The 20,460-nt window shown below is 43.2% G+C and overlaps 1 protein-coding gene across 1 annotated transcript in view; it reads left to right on the forward strand.

The window, feature by feature from the left end:
* The first annotated feature begins 477 nt into the window (after positions 1–477).
* Positions 478–20,460, forward strand: part of LOC144799729 (histidine N-acetyltransferase-like) — a 39,965-nt gene continuing 19,982 nt past the window's right edge. The window contains exons 1-2 of the mRNA XM_078671245.1: positions 478–965; positions 4,065–4,289. Coding sequence (XP_078527371.1) covers positions 774–965; positions 4,065–4,289 — 417 coding nt within the window. The 5' untranslated portion in view covers positions 478–773. The remainder of the gene's footprint in view (positions 966–4,064; positions 4,290–20,460) is intronic.

Consider the following 20,460-nt stretch of genomic DNA (forward strand, 5'->3'; position numbering starts at 1 on the left):
TCTACAGGATTTATTGAAATCACTACTTGGTGACATATAGCTTTGCCATATATGATGTACTGAAATGTCAAATACTGATAAAAAAAAATACTTGTGCATCAGTTTTGGCCACTTTGCGCCCCAGCGGCATTTAGTGAATGTTGTACTGTACCATTCCAAAAAAGACGGTGAAATCTCTGTGGTCTGGGTGTCGAAACATTACTGTGCATTCAAAATTTTTGTACTGCAATGTGAAACTATGGGACAAACTATAATTATTATTTCTTTACTGTGTAATTTCCCAAAGGCATGCATAGAAGCTTTGTTAAGTTGATAATTTCTAATCAAAAAACACAAATGTTAGCCCTGGTTGGAAATGCTGATGCTTTTTTTTTGCCACTGATTTTGTAATTAGATTTTTATATAAGCTAACTTACCTGAGTTCATTATATGTAATCATTGTTTTTATGACTCCAGGACTTTGTCCACTTGTTTTAGGACCAAAGGTTACACCAGAAGCAATACGTAAAACCTCAATTCGCTCAATGGAAGTGAGTGTGAGTACCTGCAAGGAAGGAAGAGGAGTGTGTTAAGAAGTATAAGAGAGACAAGTGAGTTAGTGCTTGCATTGGTGAGGAGTGTGAAATCCTTGCACCGGATAGGACGTTTGAGTCTTCAAGAGAGCCTCTCAAGTGTAAGCTTCCAGGGCGTGTCAAACCTCTCCTGGAACAAGCCTTGAACTGGAGAGAGAAGGCCTTCATTTGGACTCTGAAAAGGCTTCTGCAGCAGCATCCATGGCTGATCACAGGGCACCAGAAATGAACCATCAGCTCGATTTCTGCCTTGCCACTGAAGAGGACTATGAGGGGGTCATGGCCATTTCTGGAGACGTGTATAAAGGCGTAGACTACTTACCGGTCAGATACCACAGCTGGCTGCAGGACACCAAGCGCAGGACCTTTGTCGCCAAGCGCCAAGGAAAAGTGGTGAGTAAACCATGTGGATGGTCTTAGAATGGGAATCTCTGCTTGTTTTCTCATCACCTAAACATCACAGAGCATGATTGAGACCCGGTACAAGTTAGTCCAGTTTAAACATCACCCATCGTTGCCTTATGTACGTCTATCCTAAAAAGGCTGAAGTTGTCTCCTGTATAAATGGCATCTGTGTCCTACCAGTTTCGATATTACAAAAATAAATCACATCCTTTTCCTGTTCTTTATTAACACAAATCTGAATTTTGCAATAGAAATGCGTTCTTTTTATTAAATGCTTAGCCCTTGCATGTTTTTCTTGCTGATTTTCACCATTCAATAAAGAACACAGCAAACAGTAAAACGTTCTTTGTGCTCCATAAACTCTGTTTTATGAGAATTCGTATCGTCCCTGACTTTTGTGACTTCATGTTGGCCTCTGTTTTCCTCCTGTAGCTTCATGTTGGCCACTGTTTTCCTCCTGTGGCTTCCTGCTGGCCTCTGTTTTCCTCCTGTGACGCCATGCTGGACTCTGCTGTAGCTGTCTGATGAACTCTCCTCTGCTTCTGACCAATCCGTGCCCTCTGTGTGACTGCATGTGGCCTTTGTTCCCAATGTGGTGGTTGCTATGTGGCATTTGTTTCACCTGCCATGGTTCTTTGTTTCACCTGCATTAGTTGTACAATGAATTCTGTTCTTCTCCAGGGTGGCTGGAAGATGTCCAGTTTTCCCTATCGCTGCTACATAACGACCTCTGTTCCAGCTACTTTAGCTTTCTGATGGTCTCCGTTCTTCCTATGGCAGCTGTTTGATATCTTTTCCTATCGCACTGTTGCAGAAAGAACTCAGGGGCATATTATCAAGGGTGGCGATAGGGAATTTTCGCCCCTTTGGCGGCCGTTTTCGGTCGCTAAGCGGCGATAATTCTATCGCCCTATTAGCAAGCTGTCGCTAACAGCAGTTAGTGACAGCTTTTAGGTGATAGCGAGCGGTTTGGGCCCGCTTTGCATGTTAGCGATATTTGTCGCTAATGACATGCAAAGTGGGGGTACCCAAACTGTTAGCGACTGAAAACAGTCGCTAACATCGCTATCGCCTATTAGCAAGGCAGGCGTAGCGATGGAAATATTCGCGCTAAGCGCAAATATCTTCAAATACTAACACCTGCCCAGACCAGTTCTTAGCCACGTTATCCAATGGTAGGTGGATAACATGGCTAAGAGCATTTCGTCGCTAATGTGTGAATATCGTATTCTCAGCGATATTCACGCATTTCGCCACTATCGCCGGAAAATTTATCGCTTTGGAGATAAACGTTGCTAAAAGCACGTTATCTCAGCGATAAATTCCGGCAATGCTCAGCGATAAAAAAAATCGTCGCTAAGCCTATTTAGCGATAAATATCACTGCTTGTTGGTAATATGCCCCTCAGTTCCTCCTGCTGTCGCTGTATGATGGCTCAGGCTCTTTCTGCTATGGGACTGTGTGATAGTACAGCTACTGTGGATGTATGATAGCCCCTGTCACCCTATTGTGTCTATATGAAGGTATATAATCACCTATGTTCCCTCTGCTCTGGCTTGATGATGACCACAGTTCTCTCTCTGTGAGTGTATGTTGCTCTCTGTTACCTTTAAGATACTTTCTGGTCCCTGTCTGTTGTTGAGCTCTTTTCCCCCTACTCTGGTTGTGTGAAGGCCTCTGTTGCACATACTGTGGTTGCATGATGGTTCATTCCCCCTGTGGTTGCAGTTTGATGGCAATGTTCTCCCTGAATGCGCTGAATGATGGCTCCATACTGCGACTGTAAGATGCTCTTTGGTCTCCACGTGTGATTTGTGGCAGCTCCTGTTCATTATGCTCTGTCTGTATCATTGCCTCTTTCTTTACCTGCTGGGTTTGCATGGGGTTGCATGGAGCCTTTTTTCCTATTCTTCTGGTGACATGATGTCTTTTTTCTCCTTGCTGTGACCGTGGTATGCTCTTTGTTGTTTCTGACCTGCCTGTGTGATGGTCTTAGTTCTCCACAATATGACAGTATAAATGCCTGTACTCTCTCTGTTCTAACTGTATGACAGTCTCTGCACTTCTTTTTCTGACTACATGTTGCATCTGTTATTGCACTGACTGTATGGTGTCCTCAGTTGCCTCTGTTGTATGCATGATGAGCTTAGTCCTTCTTAAGGTGATTCTGTGTTGTTCTTTCATCTCCAAGATTTCACTGACAAATAATCTCGCTGCTCTGACTGTCGGATGTTTTTCGGAAACCCTTTGTTCCCTCTGCTTTTACTCCTCCAATTCTCTTTATTTTCCACATTTACATTATAAGATTATTGACATTTTCTCTGCCTTGACTGTACTATGGCATATATTGTCTGTACCCTTACTCCTCTAATGCTCTTTATTTTCGATATGTTAATAGTCTCTCTTCTTTCTGCTTGAATGCATGATGTTTGCAGCCTTCATGCCCTGACCACATGCTGTCTTCATTCTCCTTTTTGTGACTTTTAGATGTTGTTTCTGCTGTGGGTCCTATTGTATTGTACACACATTGGCTGTATGATGTCTGTGATCTATGTGCTTTCAGTGAGTGATATTCATCTCTCTGCTCTCAAAGCAGGATGGCTTCTGCTCTCCTTACTCTGTTAGTTTGATGTTCACAATATTAACTCGGTTTTCTCTTCTCTGCTTGCTTGTCACTCTTATTCCTCTGTGGTAGACCTCAATTCTCTCTTCTCTTACCATATGATGGTCCCTGTATTTTCTCCTTTGTATGTGAATGTCTCTGTTGAGTTTGCTGTGACTGTTTATTATCCAAGTCCAACTTTTATTTAATTCATTTTCTCTTGAACTCATTTTATTAACTGGTTCTCTTCTAACTCTGTATAAGGGCCTCCCTACTGTGGCCATATCAAGGTATTTGTTCTTTCTGGATTATCGTGCCTGTTGTCTCTGTTCTGAGTGAGTGATGGCTGTTTCTCTACATGCTCTGACTGTATCAAGACTCTGATCTCCCAACTGCGTTAAATGTATGCACTTGTTCTCCCTGCTGTTCCTGTCTGACGATGCTCACTGTTCCCTTCACTGTCTGTCTCATTGTCTCATGTTTAGGTCGCTTTTGAGTCGATCTGCCTGGTGGATGACGGAAGCACTGCTGTTCCAGAAGGCCTGAGGGTGGCACCCGGGGAGAGGGGTCGCGGCGTTGCCGGGTTGATACAGAACTTTGCCAAGGGCTACATAAAGAATGAATTCCCTGCTGTTAAATATATTAGATTATCAAGAGTAGAAGACCCTCCTCCATCAATGCTTTCACAGTACAGACTGCTACAAGTCAAGGTGAGAGGAGATGGGGACCAGCCTTGTGGGAAGAGGGGCAATTGAAGACTGTGAGGGAAGAGGGTGTGATACAGGTTCACTTTAGAAACACTGGAGGCGGTGTCTACATGTTGCCATAACTGATAGTCTATTGGTTGCTGTTTCTAGAAAGTTAGAATCAATCACAGGAAGCCTGTGTAATAGGGTTTTAGATAGAGAGGAGGTAAAAATACTTATTAAAAACTCGGATACCACAGTGAAACAGAACTGACCCTTAGCATGACCAAACCGTGTTCAGGGGTTCCTTCTAGGTTAGTGTGAAAACCGGACAAAGGAAGAAAAACCTATTAGTGGATGATACAGCTTGGTTAAGAATTCAGTAGTGTAAGAAAATCCTCTGATTTTCCTTCACATACTACCATGGTAGTGAAGGAAATACCATCAGTGGACTCGCCTCTGAGGTAGAAATTGCTCCAGGAATGGAGAATGTTTAATTACCACCCAACTCGAAATCAGGATTAATGTATTTTCTACATATAGGTTGAAGGAGAAGAAAGACACAATGCAGCATATGGTGAGATAATAAGGAACGAGTTAGATGAAAATAGTGAGATGTTGAGAGATTGGAGTAGACTCTATTTTGAGTTATAGTGACTCAGGGATAGTAAAAATTGTGTAATGAGATCAGACTAACATTTCCAGATCTAACAAAAAGCAATGTACTGTATCCACTTTAGGACGTCCTGTTTCTCATCGGACACCACTCATTTCCCAACCATCACTCCATATTCCACACTCCTTATCCCATGTTAGAAATGGGAATTTCTGGTTGGCTGAGGCTTGCGCCAAAGCCAGGCAAAAACCACCACTCTAGTCAGGGCAAGGAAGTTACCCGCCAAGATAACCCCTGCTCACCCCCTTGGTAGCTTGGCACGAGCAGTCAGGCTTATCTCAGAGGCGATGTGTAAAGCGTTTGCGCGCGCACCCAGCAACAACACCCAAGGCCCACCACAAAGGAAACTCCACACAAGGGTATATATAAAAAATAGTCTTTGTTTTATACCACAAACATTAGATAATAAACATATACTTTACAAGGTGCCATGGGCACAGTCAGAATTTACAGGGGATAGGTGAACAGGACAGGGCCACATGGACCACTGTCAGGAATAATCACTTTTAGAATTAGCACGTAGAACGTAATCATACTGTAGTACCAAAACAGCGCATATAGCACACAACCAGTACTCACTGGTAACAGGTAAACACCACCTACGTAATCCTAAAACACCTTAGGTAAATATCACGCAGGGCACCATGACCTTACTGGCATCACTCTTCTAGGGCAAACAACCCCCTAGGCATAAAAACACATATTTAGAGGCATGGGCAAAAGCATTGCATCCATCACATTAGGCAGGAAATCACATCTGCGCAAAACACATAGGGCCAAACCTGTACCCCCCCCCGCAAGGGCACAACACAAGAACTCTCCCAAATGTCAGAGGCCTAAACGGAGCAGCTGCCCACTAAGTGCTGGGCAGCTGTGGAGACAAGATGTGGCCAACACGGTGGAGCCTCGCAGGCTCTGGCCAAAGCACTCGTGTCCCCCAAGAGCCTTGTGCCTCTAAACAAACAGAATGGCCCCCTGAGCCTCTCTCGGCTCGAGCAAATGTGGCAACAATGGGGGAGCGGCCCGCTGTCTGCCTGGGCCGCTCTATCACCCAACAATGCCCCCTGAATGTAGGTAGAGCCTCTCGGGCTCTAAATAAACAAAATGCCCTTAATAACGGGGCAGTCCCGCTCGGGGGACTCAGAACAATGGCCCCAAATCAGGAGGAGCACTTAGCAGGAGGGGGCGGGCACCAGCAATGTGCCCCGACGCCCCCTCTAACAATACTGAACCCCGGAGCCCCTCGTGGACTCAAACAACTAGTTGCCCCGATTTGGTGGAGTCCCTCTCGGGGGACTCGAACTACAATACTGCCCCCGGGAGCCTCTTAGGCTCGAAAACAATTATGCCCGCACGGAGGGAGCACACTGGGGGGGGCCCCGACGCCCCCTTCTGCCCCAAACAGTACCGTGCCTCTCTCACCGGCTCTGTAGGACTCCTCGGGTCAGTCCTGCACTCGGGGCCTTTCCTCCTCGAGCAGCGCGGGGCTCTTCTTCAGCACCGGAGCCCCGCCTGTGCTTCCAGCCGCTCTCCTCTCCCGGCAATCTGCTCGCTCTCTGGGTCTCTCTCTCTCTCTCATGGGAGCCCCGGTGGAGAGGATGCCGGCTTCCTCCAACGCGCCGGAGCGGCCTGGCAGGGTCTGCGCACACTCCTGGGCTGCGGCGGTGAATTGGAGGGGTAACACACGAGGGGTAGGCTCCCTCGGTAATTTAAATATGAAGCGAGGTGGGCACTCGCTTGGGGTCCAAAAGAAATAGCGGCAAGGTCCCTGGCGGGGTGGGCGCCTGCCAGGGGACTTTAAAATATCGGCAAATGAACGGGACAAATGCCGGGTGGGCACCGGCTGAGAACAAAAAGCGCTCCCTAGCGCTAGGCAGAATGAAGCGCTCTCAAGCGCTGGGCAAAATAAAGCGCTTCCAGGCGCTAGTATCCCAAAAGTCCAGGGACCAGCACAAAGTCCTTCAGGAGGTGGGGGGGGCAAGGCTGGGCCCAGAGCCAGCTCACAGGGTCCTCTTAGGCAGGGAGGCAATCCCCAGTGGTGGTCCCCCTGGCGCCCAGCAGCAGCCCCCTCAGCAAAAGGATCCAGGAAGAGAACACTTTGTAAAGGGACACAGCCCATTTTTATATAGTGAAAACCTTTGTCTGGTTGTAGGGTGGGAGAGAAACCAGTCGCATCTGGTTTTGGAGCACTCTTGATGTGCCCAGCCACCCTTCCTATTCACTAGTTAGGCTAGGGTCATCAGTCGCACCACAGGGGGCGGAGCCAGCATTGTGTGGGGAAAGGCCAGCCCTATTGAGGTCCTAGGTGCACCCCTCCCTCACATCAGCATGCTAATCTCTCCACTCACCACCGGGGCAGACCCATCCAGACTCCTGGAGCCAGGCTCACCAGCCATCTCCAGCCAATCACATGCCAGCACACTCACTGCACACGCACACCCATGTCTGGAAGTGGCACTTCCACACTAGACCCATTCACGCCACACACATCATTGCGCAGCATTCAATCTCACGAGTTCGCACATACCAAACTCGAGCCTGCACTCCCCACGCATCAGGAACTAACACGGTCACATACATTCCCCATGCATTCCTATGGGAGGGCAGGCCAGCCTCACTACACGCAAGCACTTTACCCTGGGACACAGGGAAAAAGTGCGCCAAGCCAGAAATCACAAACGCCAGGTCGCCATCAAAAGCAAAACGTTCAGGGGTGAACCAGCCAAAAAGGCCCGGTTCCAACATCCCACATCTCTGAATTTTAGGTTGAGCCTGGGCAGCACATGCGCTGCTGTGCTAGGCATGCTGCAAATCAAGAATATTCCGGTAATTTTTACCGAAGACCCGTTATTCAAAAAAGGATTTAGTTGCATTGAAACTAAGTGTAGTAGGGACCTTATGGTCCTTACTATTGAAACTGCAGCTCGGATCTCATTACAATAACTAGAGGAAATTGCAAAGTTGGAATCAGAAATATCTAATAACCAAACAATAACAGATTCTAAGGCTTTATTAGAAAAAGTGGACAAAGAAATCCAGGAATTTAAGGACTATACCATCACTCAGAAGAATAACCCGTTCGAAAAAGACAAAAATATTTCTTCTTTAGAAAACGTATATCCTTTCTACAAGTGGATTTTTACACAAAATCGGATTCACGACGCTATTTACCGGATAATCGTGGAAGATCGCTGAACCAATTTATAACTTTTTCCGACACATCATCCTCCTCTGGAGGCGAAAGCGACAACAGCAACAGTAGACCCAATAGGAACCGCCAATGGAATCAGCCCCAACAACAACAGGGCTCAACTTCAAATTCTTGTTTAGGGAGAGGCCAATCCAGACCAAGAGCAAGGGCAAGATATACACAACCGTGGGAAATGACAACCCGCCGCCAACATTACAAAAATGTGCGACGTCCCCGATCTTCAATTTATCTGCAAGAATTCTAACTGATGCAGAAGAGAGTGTCCTCGCTAAAGGATTGTCATTCGTGCCATCCAAAAAAACGGATTTTGTAAAGATGAAAACAGAATTCATCGAATTCTGTCGTAAACTACGACTAACTAAGTTTTTCGCTGACAGCACATCTATAATACCATCTGAAGTGACTGGGCTATGCAAGAAATCTACCTTTTGTCCTCCAGGCAATAAAATACCTAAAGAAATAATGTTGTTTGAAAAGACTGTTTTGTCCGCTATTTCTGATATGGAAAAACAAAAAAAGTTTGTCAAACAGAACATCTCTAAGGAATAGACTATTGCTTTAACCACCTTACGGAATGACCCTACAATTACTATAAAGCAAGCAGATAAAGGCGGGTCCATTGTTGTTTGGGATACCACGCAATACACCGCAGAGGTAATGAGGCAACTCAATGACCCGGCGTGTTATCGTAAAATTGCTAAGGATCCAACTATTGAATTGCAGAATCAGCTATTTTCCATTATACAGGAAGGGTTCGAACAAGGCTTCCTAGGCCCCAAGGAATACGAATTTCTGCAAAATAAACACCCGAAGATACCCATGTTTTACATCTTGCCAAAGATTCATAAGAACCAAACGAGCCCCCCGGGAAGACCAATTGTGGCAGGGTGCGATTCACTACTCGAACCTTTTTTTTTTTATTTTTTTTTATTTGTTTTCAATGGCAGAGGCATACAAGGTACAGGGATGAAAAAGAAACATTTTAAATTTGACATAATAATGCTCATTCACGTAGCAGTCGATACATTATTAGAAGAACCAGAGACGAGAAAATAAACCAAAGAAACATTGTTAAATTAAATCCAATTATCAATAGGAGACCATAATTTCCTAGCAAGTATTCTCTTTCTCTGTCCTTTCAATTTATACACTGCTTTGTCCATTCTATACACATCTAACAGCTTACCCAGCCATTGTTCGAAAGATGGTGGATCGACATCTAACCATCTTGAGGTAATACAGAAACGATAGATAGACATTCCGATAAACATGAAATATTCTTGGTCAGCCGTTAGACTCTTGGATGGAAAATATAAACCAAAAATAATCACAGATGGACATAGCTTGATATTAATATTGAGCAAATTAGTCAAAAACTTTTCTATTCTATTAATATATACAATTAATTTAGAACAGCTAAAAAACATATGACAAGAATCTGCTGCTACAGTACCACATCGGCTGCAGTTAGTGCCTTTAGTAGCTTTCCATTTGGCCAGTTTTGCCGGCGTATAGTAAAGATCTAAGCAAGCCATATAATGTTGGCTTTTAAGAGAACTATTGATTAATATTTTGTTGCTAGTCTCAAATGCCCTTGCCAGATCTATCCCTTCTATACACAGCTTCCTTTCCCATTTTTGTGTTTGTTGGTCGAGATCATCGTGCAACCTATTGACCATTAATTGGTATATTGTGCCAATACGGCTATCCCTCCTACCACTCTCCATAACAGCGTTAGCCTCCATTTCGTCATTATATAAAAGGTTTTTTTTCCCCAAAAAGCTACGGATTTGTAGGTATTTAAAAAATTCCTTTCTATCGAGGCCAAATATATCATGGAGTTCGGAGAAGGACATCAAAGCCCCATTATGGTAGAGTTGCCCAATTGAATGTATCTGTCCCAAACGAAATCGATTCGTAGGAGCATCCTCAGGGATATCAGGTATTGGTATATTACAGCAGATGGGTGAATAGAAATTATATTTTGAAATTATCCGTAAAGCTTTATTGATTTGTCTCCAAACCAAAAAAGCAGAAAGAAAGACCTTAAATTTTGTTTTTTTGTAATAGCTCTGTTCCATAAAAATCAATAAACATTGGCGTGCGTGAGTACCCATAAGCATTTCGTAAATGGAGGGTGAAACAAAAATTTCATTAACATGATCATGAAATAATAAAACCTTAATTGTTTTGAGAGTTATAGCCCAATAGTACACTCTAAAGTTCGGAAGTCCCAACCCGCCACATCCTTGTGGTAAAGTGCACCATTTTAGCGATCTCCTTGAGCGACGATACCCCCATAAAAATCTAGACAGCATCCTATCTATTTTGTTAAAAAGAAGCATAGAAAAAAATAAGGGAATGGTTCGGAACAAATAAAGAAATTTTGGGAAAATCAGCATCTTAATAACATTAGTCCGTCCAAATAAAGATAGATGTAAATTATTTATTCTTTCTAGGGTTCTATTAGTAGATATAAGTAATGGATCCAAATTGAGTCCAACAATATCTTCTACTTTCGATGATATAGTTACACCGAGGTATGTAGCAGTATCATTGATAGGAATATCGGTGGGTATACCAGTTTTAGAATGTATAATTTGGGTTTTTGAGATGTTTAATTTGTATCCGGACAGTTTACCAAATTCGCTAGCAATTTCTATTATTTTAGGTAGTGCAGAAGAGGAGTCAGAAGTTACGATGGCCACGTCGTCTGCGTAAGCTAAAACTTTGTGGTCTTTCTCATGAAGACGAACAGATGGAATACCAGGTTCTGTGATTAGTCTATTTAAATAAGGTTCTAAATAAAGTGCAAATAAAAGTGGAGAGCAAGGGCATCCTTGCCTGGTCCCCCTTGTGATCGAGAATGGGTTAGAAATATCCGTACCTAGTCTTATAACACCCTGTGCGTTAAGATAAAGTGATTGTATAGCTTTAATAAATTGTGGTGGAAAACCCTTCCATTTTAGCACAGACCAAAGGAACCCCCAGTCGACTCTGTCGAACGCCTTTTCAGCATCAAGCAAGATAATTCCGACTGGGGATTCCTTTGCCTGAGCCCAATCCAATAGTGCAATAACCCGTTTCACGTGATCTGTGGTGTCCCTATGTTTTATAAACCCATGTTGAATGTTAGAAACTAAACCCGGCATAACATCGTTTAATCTATTTGCAAGAATTTTGGAGTAGATCTTGCTGTCAGCTGTAATCAAAGAAATAGGACGATACGAACCTAATTCCTTTGGATCTTTATTCTTTTTAACAAATACAACTATGGTAACTATAGACCAGGAATCAGGAGCTTTATCTTGAAATGCCACATTAAAAATTTTTATCAGCTCTGGTTTCAGCAAAAACCTAAATGTCCGATAGAATTCGAGGGGAATCTGATCAGGCCCCATGGCTTTACCAGCAGCAAGACTCATAATGGCCCTTTCGATCTCTTCCCAACTTATTGGGCTAGTAAATAGATCTATGTCATCTATACACAAAGAGGGTTGGTTAGTGAGTTGGAGGTAGTCTATGGGATCCAGAGTCTTATCAATTTCATTATTAAAGTCATTATACAACATCTTATAGAAACCCTGAAACGCCGCTAATATTCCTTCCCTGCTTTCGCAGAGAATCCCATTTGTATCTTTAACGCATTGTATTTCATTATACGATGACTTTTGTCGTAATCGCTGGGCTAAAATTTTTCCCGTACGTTCGCTCAATTCGTAGCGTTCCGTTTTATATTGTTTAAATTTTGCCGCTACTTCTTCAGCAATATGCGTGCGGAGACCTGAACGTTCGATGGTTAATCGCCTTTGTACATCCTCTATGTTAGCCTTATTTTTGCATGCGATAGATAAATCCAGCTCGATCTGTCTAATCTTATTTAGCTTATCCCTGAAATCTGTTTGATTTTTTTTCCTCTTATAGTTTGCAAAACTAATAGTCTCACCCCGTACAATAGATTTAAAAGAGTCCCAGACTACTTGTGGAGAGGCAGTGTCATTATTAATCAGAAAATAATCTTTAATAATATTGACCATATTTTGAAGATAATCTTCGTCTAATAATAGATTTCTTTGAAATGACCAGGGTCTAATGACATTTTGGCAGTCTACAGAAAATTGTATCTCAACCATTATTGGGTTATGATCTGAAATAACTTGTGGTAATATCTCAATACGAATTTTTTCTAAAAGAACTAATGATACAAAAAAATAGTCTAAACGGACAAATTTTTGATGAGGAGTAGAAAAGAAAGTATATCCGGGATCATTAGAATGAAATTTATTCCAGACATCAGTTAGGCCATTACTAAGTACTAGATCTCTAAGAGCTTTATATGATTTAACCTTTCGGCCCGTATATCTCTTCGTTGATCGAATATTCCAACTAGCTGGTATGTGTATATTTAAATCTCCACAAACTATAATCGGTTGAGTCCAAGTTGACAGCTCTGTATTCATAGTATTAAACAAGTCGGCGTCATCCAGGTTAGGGCCATAGATGCAACATAAAGTAAATTTACAACTTCCAATTTTTAGCTCGGCCAGTCCCCATCTGCCCCATTTATCGGAAAGTGTTTTTATACAGTTCCCTACTCCCTTTCGCATGCAAATTGCTACACCTCTTTTGATACCCATTTGTTTAGAGGTAATCAAAACTTCCAGTCCCAAATTATTCAAAAGAGAGCGTTTGTCCCATGAAATATGGGTTTCCTGTATACATAACAGATCAATATTCAACACCTGGAGCATTGTTCGAAACATAGCGATCTTCTTGACGTCGTTAAGACCATTAATATTGATAGTACATATTTTCACCTTTTTATGCATGTCAAAAATGTAAAAAAAAAAAAGAAATTTATCGACCAGCATCACAAATAATTGTTCCTTAATAGTATCATTTAAATGCCTTGCAATCATCCCTGCATTGAGCACCTCTGCCTTACACCCCCACCACCAACCCTTACCCTTACCCACCCCCACCCTTGATCCCCGAACCCCTCCCCCCACCCTCCCCACTACATGAGGCACAGGAACTATCAGTTCCTGAAACGTATGGGTGCCGTGTCCCTAACCCATGGCGTCCTTGCTAAAGAAAAAGTAAGGAAGAAGAAAAAAGAAGAAAAAGGAAAAAAAAAAAAAAAAAAAAAAAAAGAGGGGAAGAAGGAAAGACAAACTAAGGAGGAAATACAGGAAATACCGAGAGGCAGAAAAACAAGACAAGAGTATAAAGGAGATAATAGTCCAATGTTTGAGTAATTATTAAACAATATAATTATGCCCAGGATCTAAGTTTATCCTACTATACATTACAATCCTTCTCATTTATTCAGAGAGAGTCCAGATACTCTTTAGCTTTGATAGTAGAGATAAAGTATTTCGTTTGGCCCTTATATACTGTCTTTAGTTTTGCAGGGCCCTGCAAAAATACTGCTACTTCCTTCTTTTGGAAATCAGGAATTAGTTGTTTCAGTTGCCAACGTTGAGCCACAGTTGCTTGGCAATAGTCTGGTCTCACAAAAAACTTACAGCCAAGACCATCCGCTTTCTTATCTGGTCTGGCTTTTGCAAAATCAGTTCTCGGGCAAGAAAATTATTAAATGAGACCAATATGGCCCTGGGATAGTTTTCCTGACCTTGTCGCGGTTTCCTAGTTATAAATGGGAACCTGTGCGCTCGTTGTATTTCACGAGCCCAGTCCCAGTCAGTAACTTCTGGAAAAGCTTCAATCAAAAGGTTAATAATAAACTTCCTCGGGTCCCCTCCTTCTTTATTTTCTGGAATCCCCAAAAAACGCAAATTACTTCTGCGGGCCTGGTTTTCCAAGCTAGCCAGTTTATCGGATAGATCATCCTTCTGTACTTTAAAGTCTCCCACTTCTTGTCTTTGGGCCATACATTCTTCTTCAAGTATAGCTATCCTGGCCTCTGCTTCGGTGACCCTGTCAGCAGTCTCAGAGCATAATTTCATTGCACGTCTAACTACGTTTTTTACTTTAGCACATGTCATTTGCGTACGTTGATTCTCGGCCTTACTTTCTGCTCTATGGCACATCATGGTGTCGAATATTGTTTTCAACGTGATTTCATCACTATTCTCCTGCTGTGAACTAGGGTCCTGCGTGACATTATGACTCGACCCTAAAGTGTCATAGGCAGCAGGAGCAGCAGATTTAGAAGATGGGTAATTCGTGTTGTTAACCGTATTATTTAGTATATTAGAGGCAGCCCCTTGGCTCGTTGTACAAGAAAGTCTCTTTGTTCTCCGCTTCTTTTTTATGGTGGTAGCCGCGTTGGCATTATCAGGGCTCACACTAGTCTCGCTCACAGAGGATATACTCTCGCCACTAAGATCTGCCCAGTCTTTATTCACTTCATCGGATGAAAGTTCTGATAGTGAATAGAAAGTTTCAGGGAGCTCTTGACCATGTTGCTGAACAATAGTTTCTTTCACTGTTTCATTTGGGGCTTCATTCAATAGTAATGCCAGCGATGGAAGAGAGCATGCTCTATTGATAATAGCACCACCCAAAGCTGGAACTACAAGTCCCATAACACCACTCCTTGATGAGTCCAGCGGTGACTGAGTAGCGGCCACAGTGGCAGAATTAATAGGATTACGTTGATTGTCACCGTTTACAGATAGTTGATTAATAGGTTGTACTGCAGTTATATCAACTAACTCAGTATTTTGGTTATCAGTGTCAGTTACTTTCTTTCTTGCAGCATGCTTTTCAAACAAATTTGGTAAAGTTTGAAATACTGGACTTTTTATGCCAATGGATTCATTAGATTTAGCAGTAGCCCCTTTATTAGAGTTCTTACCCTGTTTAGTAGTGGTTTTTTTGCCAGAGATCGATGGTGCTGCCTCTGCCATCTCAATCTTCTCGTTCTCTTGCGCCGCGTTACTCAACTCAGACCCAAGGACAGTTTTCCTGTTACTGCGTGTGGTAATAGAAGGTGGAAGCGGTGTCCTCTTTTTCTTCCGTGAGCCACCTCTGCCAGGAAAAACGTTACTCTGTGCCCAGCACAGACAGAGTGTAGCACGCCACAGCGGTGACCGCCGGTTGAACTCAAAAAAATTCAGCAACATTCGTATCACCGCCTGATGTTGATGCTGGGATAGCTTGTAGCAAATTGTAGCAGATTAGTGGAGCAGCACGATATAATTGTATCTTTCCCAGTTTCTACGTGGCGATGTAAGTTGAGTTTTGTACAATCTGCTCAAGCCGAACTCCAGCGGTATCAGCGTCTGTCAAGCATTCCCCCCTCTGCTAGAGCCCGCTCGAGGGTGGGCGACGCCTTTCCACCAGCCGGGAGCAATCAAGTCCAGCCCTCCGATTAGAAAGTGAAAAGCTGCTTTCAGACGCCAGAAAAGCTCCGTTCTCCGTCCCCAACTTTCACAGAGCCCAGCCTGGGGTGGTCGGAAATGAAAAAATGAAAGGCCGCTTTCGTTCTCGGTTTCCGTTTTTTTTCGAGCAGCCGAGCCGCCGAGCCGAGCCGCCGAGCCCAGCCGACTACTCGAACCTATCGCTAAATATGTGGATTGCTTCTTGAAGGAATTTATGAATCTTGTGGTTTCAAACTTACAAGACACCACTGACTTCATTAATAAACTTGATAATGTCAATTTCAACAGAGGGATCGATTTACTAGTAACAATGGATGTAACTTCACTTTACACCTCAACTCCCCAGGATGAAGCAGTGGCAGTGCTTTCCCACTATCTGGATTTAAGAGTTAGACCAGTCCAGGTACCAACTCAGTTTCTAGTAGATTTGGCATCCTTTGTTCTTAGAAAGAACTACTTCTGCTTCGGCAAGGAATTCTTTTTTCAAACGAAAGGGGTGGCGATGGGATGTCCTTTCGCCCCGGAGCTGGCTGTTTTATTCATGTGTAACAACAAGTAGGGGAAGAAAGGGATCAATTGTGATCCAGTAGGGCTTAAATTGCCATTCACTGAAAGGAGAATGGAAGGTCCGGCCACAGTCGTAGCCCTAAGTATGTAAGCAACAAAAGAGGTGACTGGGCTGTTCCTAGAGGAAGGGAAGGAAGGGAAGGGAGGAGACGGTCACTAAGGAAGGGGCTAGTGCTCAATTTGAGGACCACCCCATGGTATACAATTTGTTGGATATAATGGCCTCACACACCCTTGCGAGTGTCATGCTTTATCATCGGCGATGCTCCTCGTTGGGCAGGCGGTGCAATGCCCAACAGGCTCACCTCAAAGAGGGGCTCTTTATCAGAGATCTTTTATCCAACTGCCTTATGGTGAAGTGAGGGTGAGGGGCCAGGAAAGAGTAGATAGTGTGGGTGAGGGTAAAATGCGGCTCAAGGTACCGGAAACAATTTTATTCTGGTGGTCCTCTGCCACAAGTAAAATCAAGGATAGCCGGTACTCATGGGAACTATGGTTTCCCAGAGTGATCCAGGGCTAAAGTGCAAAAGGTGTGGTCAACATGTTTCTCGCTTCTAGTGCATTGACAGCGATTCTTCAGGACCTAGTGGGAAACTAAAATCTACAAAACATGATCTAATAGTTAGTATCAGTTTAAATAAAGCACATTAGTTGTACTACCTGTATGACACTGCTCTTGCCTAAAAATGTGGGAGACAAAGGAGAACATTACAACAGGTAACTAACAATATGTGACCCTGTAGTGACCGTGAACACACTGTGCGTAAGTGACATACTAGTGAAAAAAGTGACTAGTATGTGGTTAAAAACAGGTTAAAAACTCAAAGCAGCAGTATCCAGTAGAACTATATCACATATCCTTGGAATAGGTGTTGGTGTTACTCACCTAAGGGTTAGGCTTAAGGGGTGTCAGCAGTACCCAGTGGATCTGGCATCGGGCGAGAAGCCAATGGTATTAAGGCTGAGGAGGGAAGCCAGTGTATATGAATGGTACCGTTCACAAGGGGTGTTGTACACGTGCCCCGCTACAGAGCATGTATTATCAATGTTACCCGGTTGCACCTAGTACGGGTAGCTACTGAATTCTCCCCCATGTAGGTTAAGAGTAGGATTAAGGAACAAGAACAACCGCTGCATAGTCCCTGATTGATTGATACATGAGATTCACTTGAAGGTGGAGCCCCCCTCTCTCTCTCTCTGCTCAACATGCAAGATTAGAGGCCATGAATTGGTGCCTGGGCTAAAATGGAAGGGGCGCTAACTGATAGTGGACAGTGGGCGCTCTGGGCTCGAGGTAAAAGGCCTTTGGCAAGGGCCTCCAGTGAACCATATGTGTAAATGGCGCCACTGGTGTTCAAATACAGAAGCATAACCAACTGATCATGACCCGTTTGTTACCAGGGTCCGGTGAACAGGGCGTGTGCACTGGTAATTTAATATAGACATATTGAGTCTAAAGACGTTCCCAGTTTCATATCTCTTCCAAGGGGGGGAAAAAAGACTTGTAAATGCTGAGCCATTGCGCTTTGCGCGGCAGGCGATTCTGAGATAATTCGCCCCAGTCGCTTTGCTTAACGTGAGTAGCAAGTGCCCGTAACTGTGCGGGTCAGGAAAGCTGCGTAAGAGCGAGCCAGTGATTCTGATGTAATACCCCAGTCGTTTTGTTTAACGTGAGTAGGAAGTGCCTGTAGCTATGCGGGTCAGGGAGGCTTCGTGAGGGTGAGCCCGTTGGGCATTGCACCGCCTTCCCAACGAGGAGCATTGCCGATGATGAAGCATGACACTCGCAAGGGTGTGTGAGGCCATTATATCCAACAAATTGGATACCTAGGGGTTGTCCTCCAATTGAGCACTATCCCCTTCCTTAGTGACCGTCTCCTCCCTTCCCTTCCTTCCCTTCCTCTAGGAACTTTACTGTTTTATTTATGTCCCTGTATGAAGACACCTTTGTTCACAACAACAATCCATTCAAAGAACACATTGGAACGTGGCTACGTTTCATAGATGACGTTTTTATGACTTGGACAGGCGGCGAGGAGAAACTTTTACTCTTCCACAAATGGCTAAATGCTAGGACAGCTGACATCCAGTTCAGCATTTCGTACTCGGCCAATAAAATACCGTTCCTAGATGTGGAGATGTTCCCTGCTGAAGGCAAATTAGCCACTTCACTCTTTACGAAGGCAACAGACAGGAATAAGGCATTAATGTTCTCAAGCAACCATCCGCGAAGCATGAAAGAAAACCTGCCATATGGCCAATTTTTGCGTATTTGCAGAAATTGTTTGTTTAATGAAGATTACAACTTGCATGCTGGGAACCTGGTAACTAAATTATGTGACCGCGGATATCCCAGAAAATGAGTGCGAAATGCAAAGAAACAAGCGAGTTGGACCCCTAGGGAGTGCCTTTTGGAACGCAGAATTAAACCTCAAATAAAACGCCAAGTGTGCGTCACCACTTTTTGCCCCAACGCCAATAAACTTAAAATAAATTATTGGACAAAACTGGCATCTTATTAAAAACCTGGAAGAAAACCTACGTGAACCACCTCTTTTTGCATTCAAAAAAGAGAGTTACATTGCTAATTACGTAGTACGAGCTGCAGCTCCGAGGGAAGTCCAACCTACTTTGAGACATTTAATGGGCCTAAGTCCTGTAGTCGGCCACCACAAATGTGGAACAGGGATCACTGAAAGAATATCGACTGAAAGAATATCGACCATCAAAAATATCGTTGAGAAAATATCGACAGTCAAAATATCGAGTTTCTATCTACAAACAGGTAAGTACAAAAATATAGAGTTAAAAATATCATTTACAAAAATATAGTTGTAAAAAATATTGTATTTACTAAAAACAGTGTTAAATTAAATTAATATTAATAATTAATTACTAAAATATACTTAAAATTACTTAAATTAACTTATAATAATTAAATAATTAATGAAAGTTAAATAAATATTTTTTTATTTCATATTTATTAAACATATATATATAGTAATAAAATATAATAAAATAATACCCAAAAACTGAAAACTGACCCTGAACCCTAAAAATACCCCTTTACCCAAAAACTGAAAACTGACCCTGAACCCTAAAAATACCCCTTTACCCAAAAACTGAAAACTGACCCTGAACCCTAAAAATACCCCTTTACCCAAAAACTGACCCTGAACCCTAAAAATACCCCTTTGCCCAAAAACTGAAAACTGACCCTGAACCCTAAAAATACCCCTTTACCCAGAAACCCAAAACTGACCCTGAACCCTAAAAATACCCCTTTACCCAAAAACCCAAAAGTAACCCTGAACCCTAAAAATACCCCTTTACCCAAAAACCCAAAACTGACCCTGAACCCTAAAAATAAAAACGATATTACTTCACTTACCTTAAAAACGATATTACTTCACTTACCTTAAAAACGATATTTTGGCTGTCGATATTCTGTCCTGTAGATATTTTCTCCAAACGATATTTTGGAGTCGATATTATGTCCAAACGATATTTTGGAGTCGATATTATGTCTGTGTACCTACGAACAGTTGTAAGTTGCGAATACACCATGGAAGGGGCACTATTCCAACACAAAGGAATTTCATGGAAACACGACGCCTTTAGCAACTGTAAATCAAAATATGTCGTGTATGGAGTACTGTGCCCATGTGGGCTCCTGTACATTGGCAAGACAAATCAGGAAATTCGTCAACGAGTTTCCCAACATAAATCCAGAATCAAAAATAAAGTGGAAACAGCACCCCTTGTGAATCACTGGATAAGATTAAAACATCAAATTAGTGACCTGAAATGGACAGTTATCTCCAAAGTTGAAAAAGACCCACGTGGAGGGGATCATGATCTTAAACTATCCAAAAGAGAGGCACTGTTGATCGTAAAGTTTGATACAGCTGTATCAGGCCTAAATGAATTATCCGAGATCTATAAATTATAGAGTCCTGTTTGTGTCTAGAACGTTAGCTTAGACCTGCCAGTCCGCTCAACCTCCCTAGATAATTGTGACTCTGATATCAAATCATGCCCCAGCCTTGAAATTAGATCCGACACTCCCCGGCTCCCAACCCCCCCCCCCCCCCCCCCCCGAATGTGTGACTTTTGATGGCACTTTCACTATGCCCTTGGTTAAGATATGCCTTACATCTCCCTTTTCATCCAGTTAGTTAGCCCAAATATTATGTCCCTCCCTTTTGAGGTGTGCACCCTCACCGTCATTTCCCTACTCACGGCCCAGAGTCCTGTCATAGCGCCACCTTAGGGACCACATCACCCAAGATCCCACGCTCCAGGAGGTGCGTGCGCAGCTTCCTGAGTCTCGATGGCCGTCGAGACTATATTACCCAGAACTTATTGCGTGAACGCCTACGCAGCGTGATT

The sequence above is a fragment of the Lissotriton helveticus genome, chromosome 12 (assembly GCF_964261635.1).
Source record: "Lissotriton helveticus chromosome 12, aLisHel1.1, whole genome shotgun sequence".
NCBI lineage: Eukaryota > Metazoa > Chordata > Amphibia > Caudata > Salamandridae > Lissotriton > Lissotriton helveticus.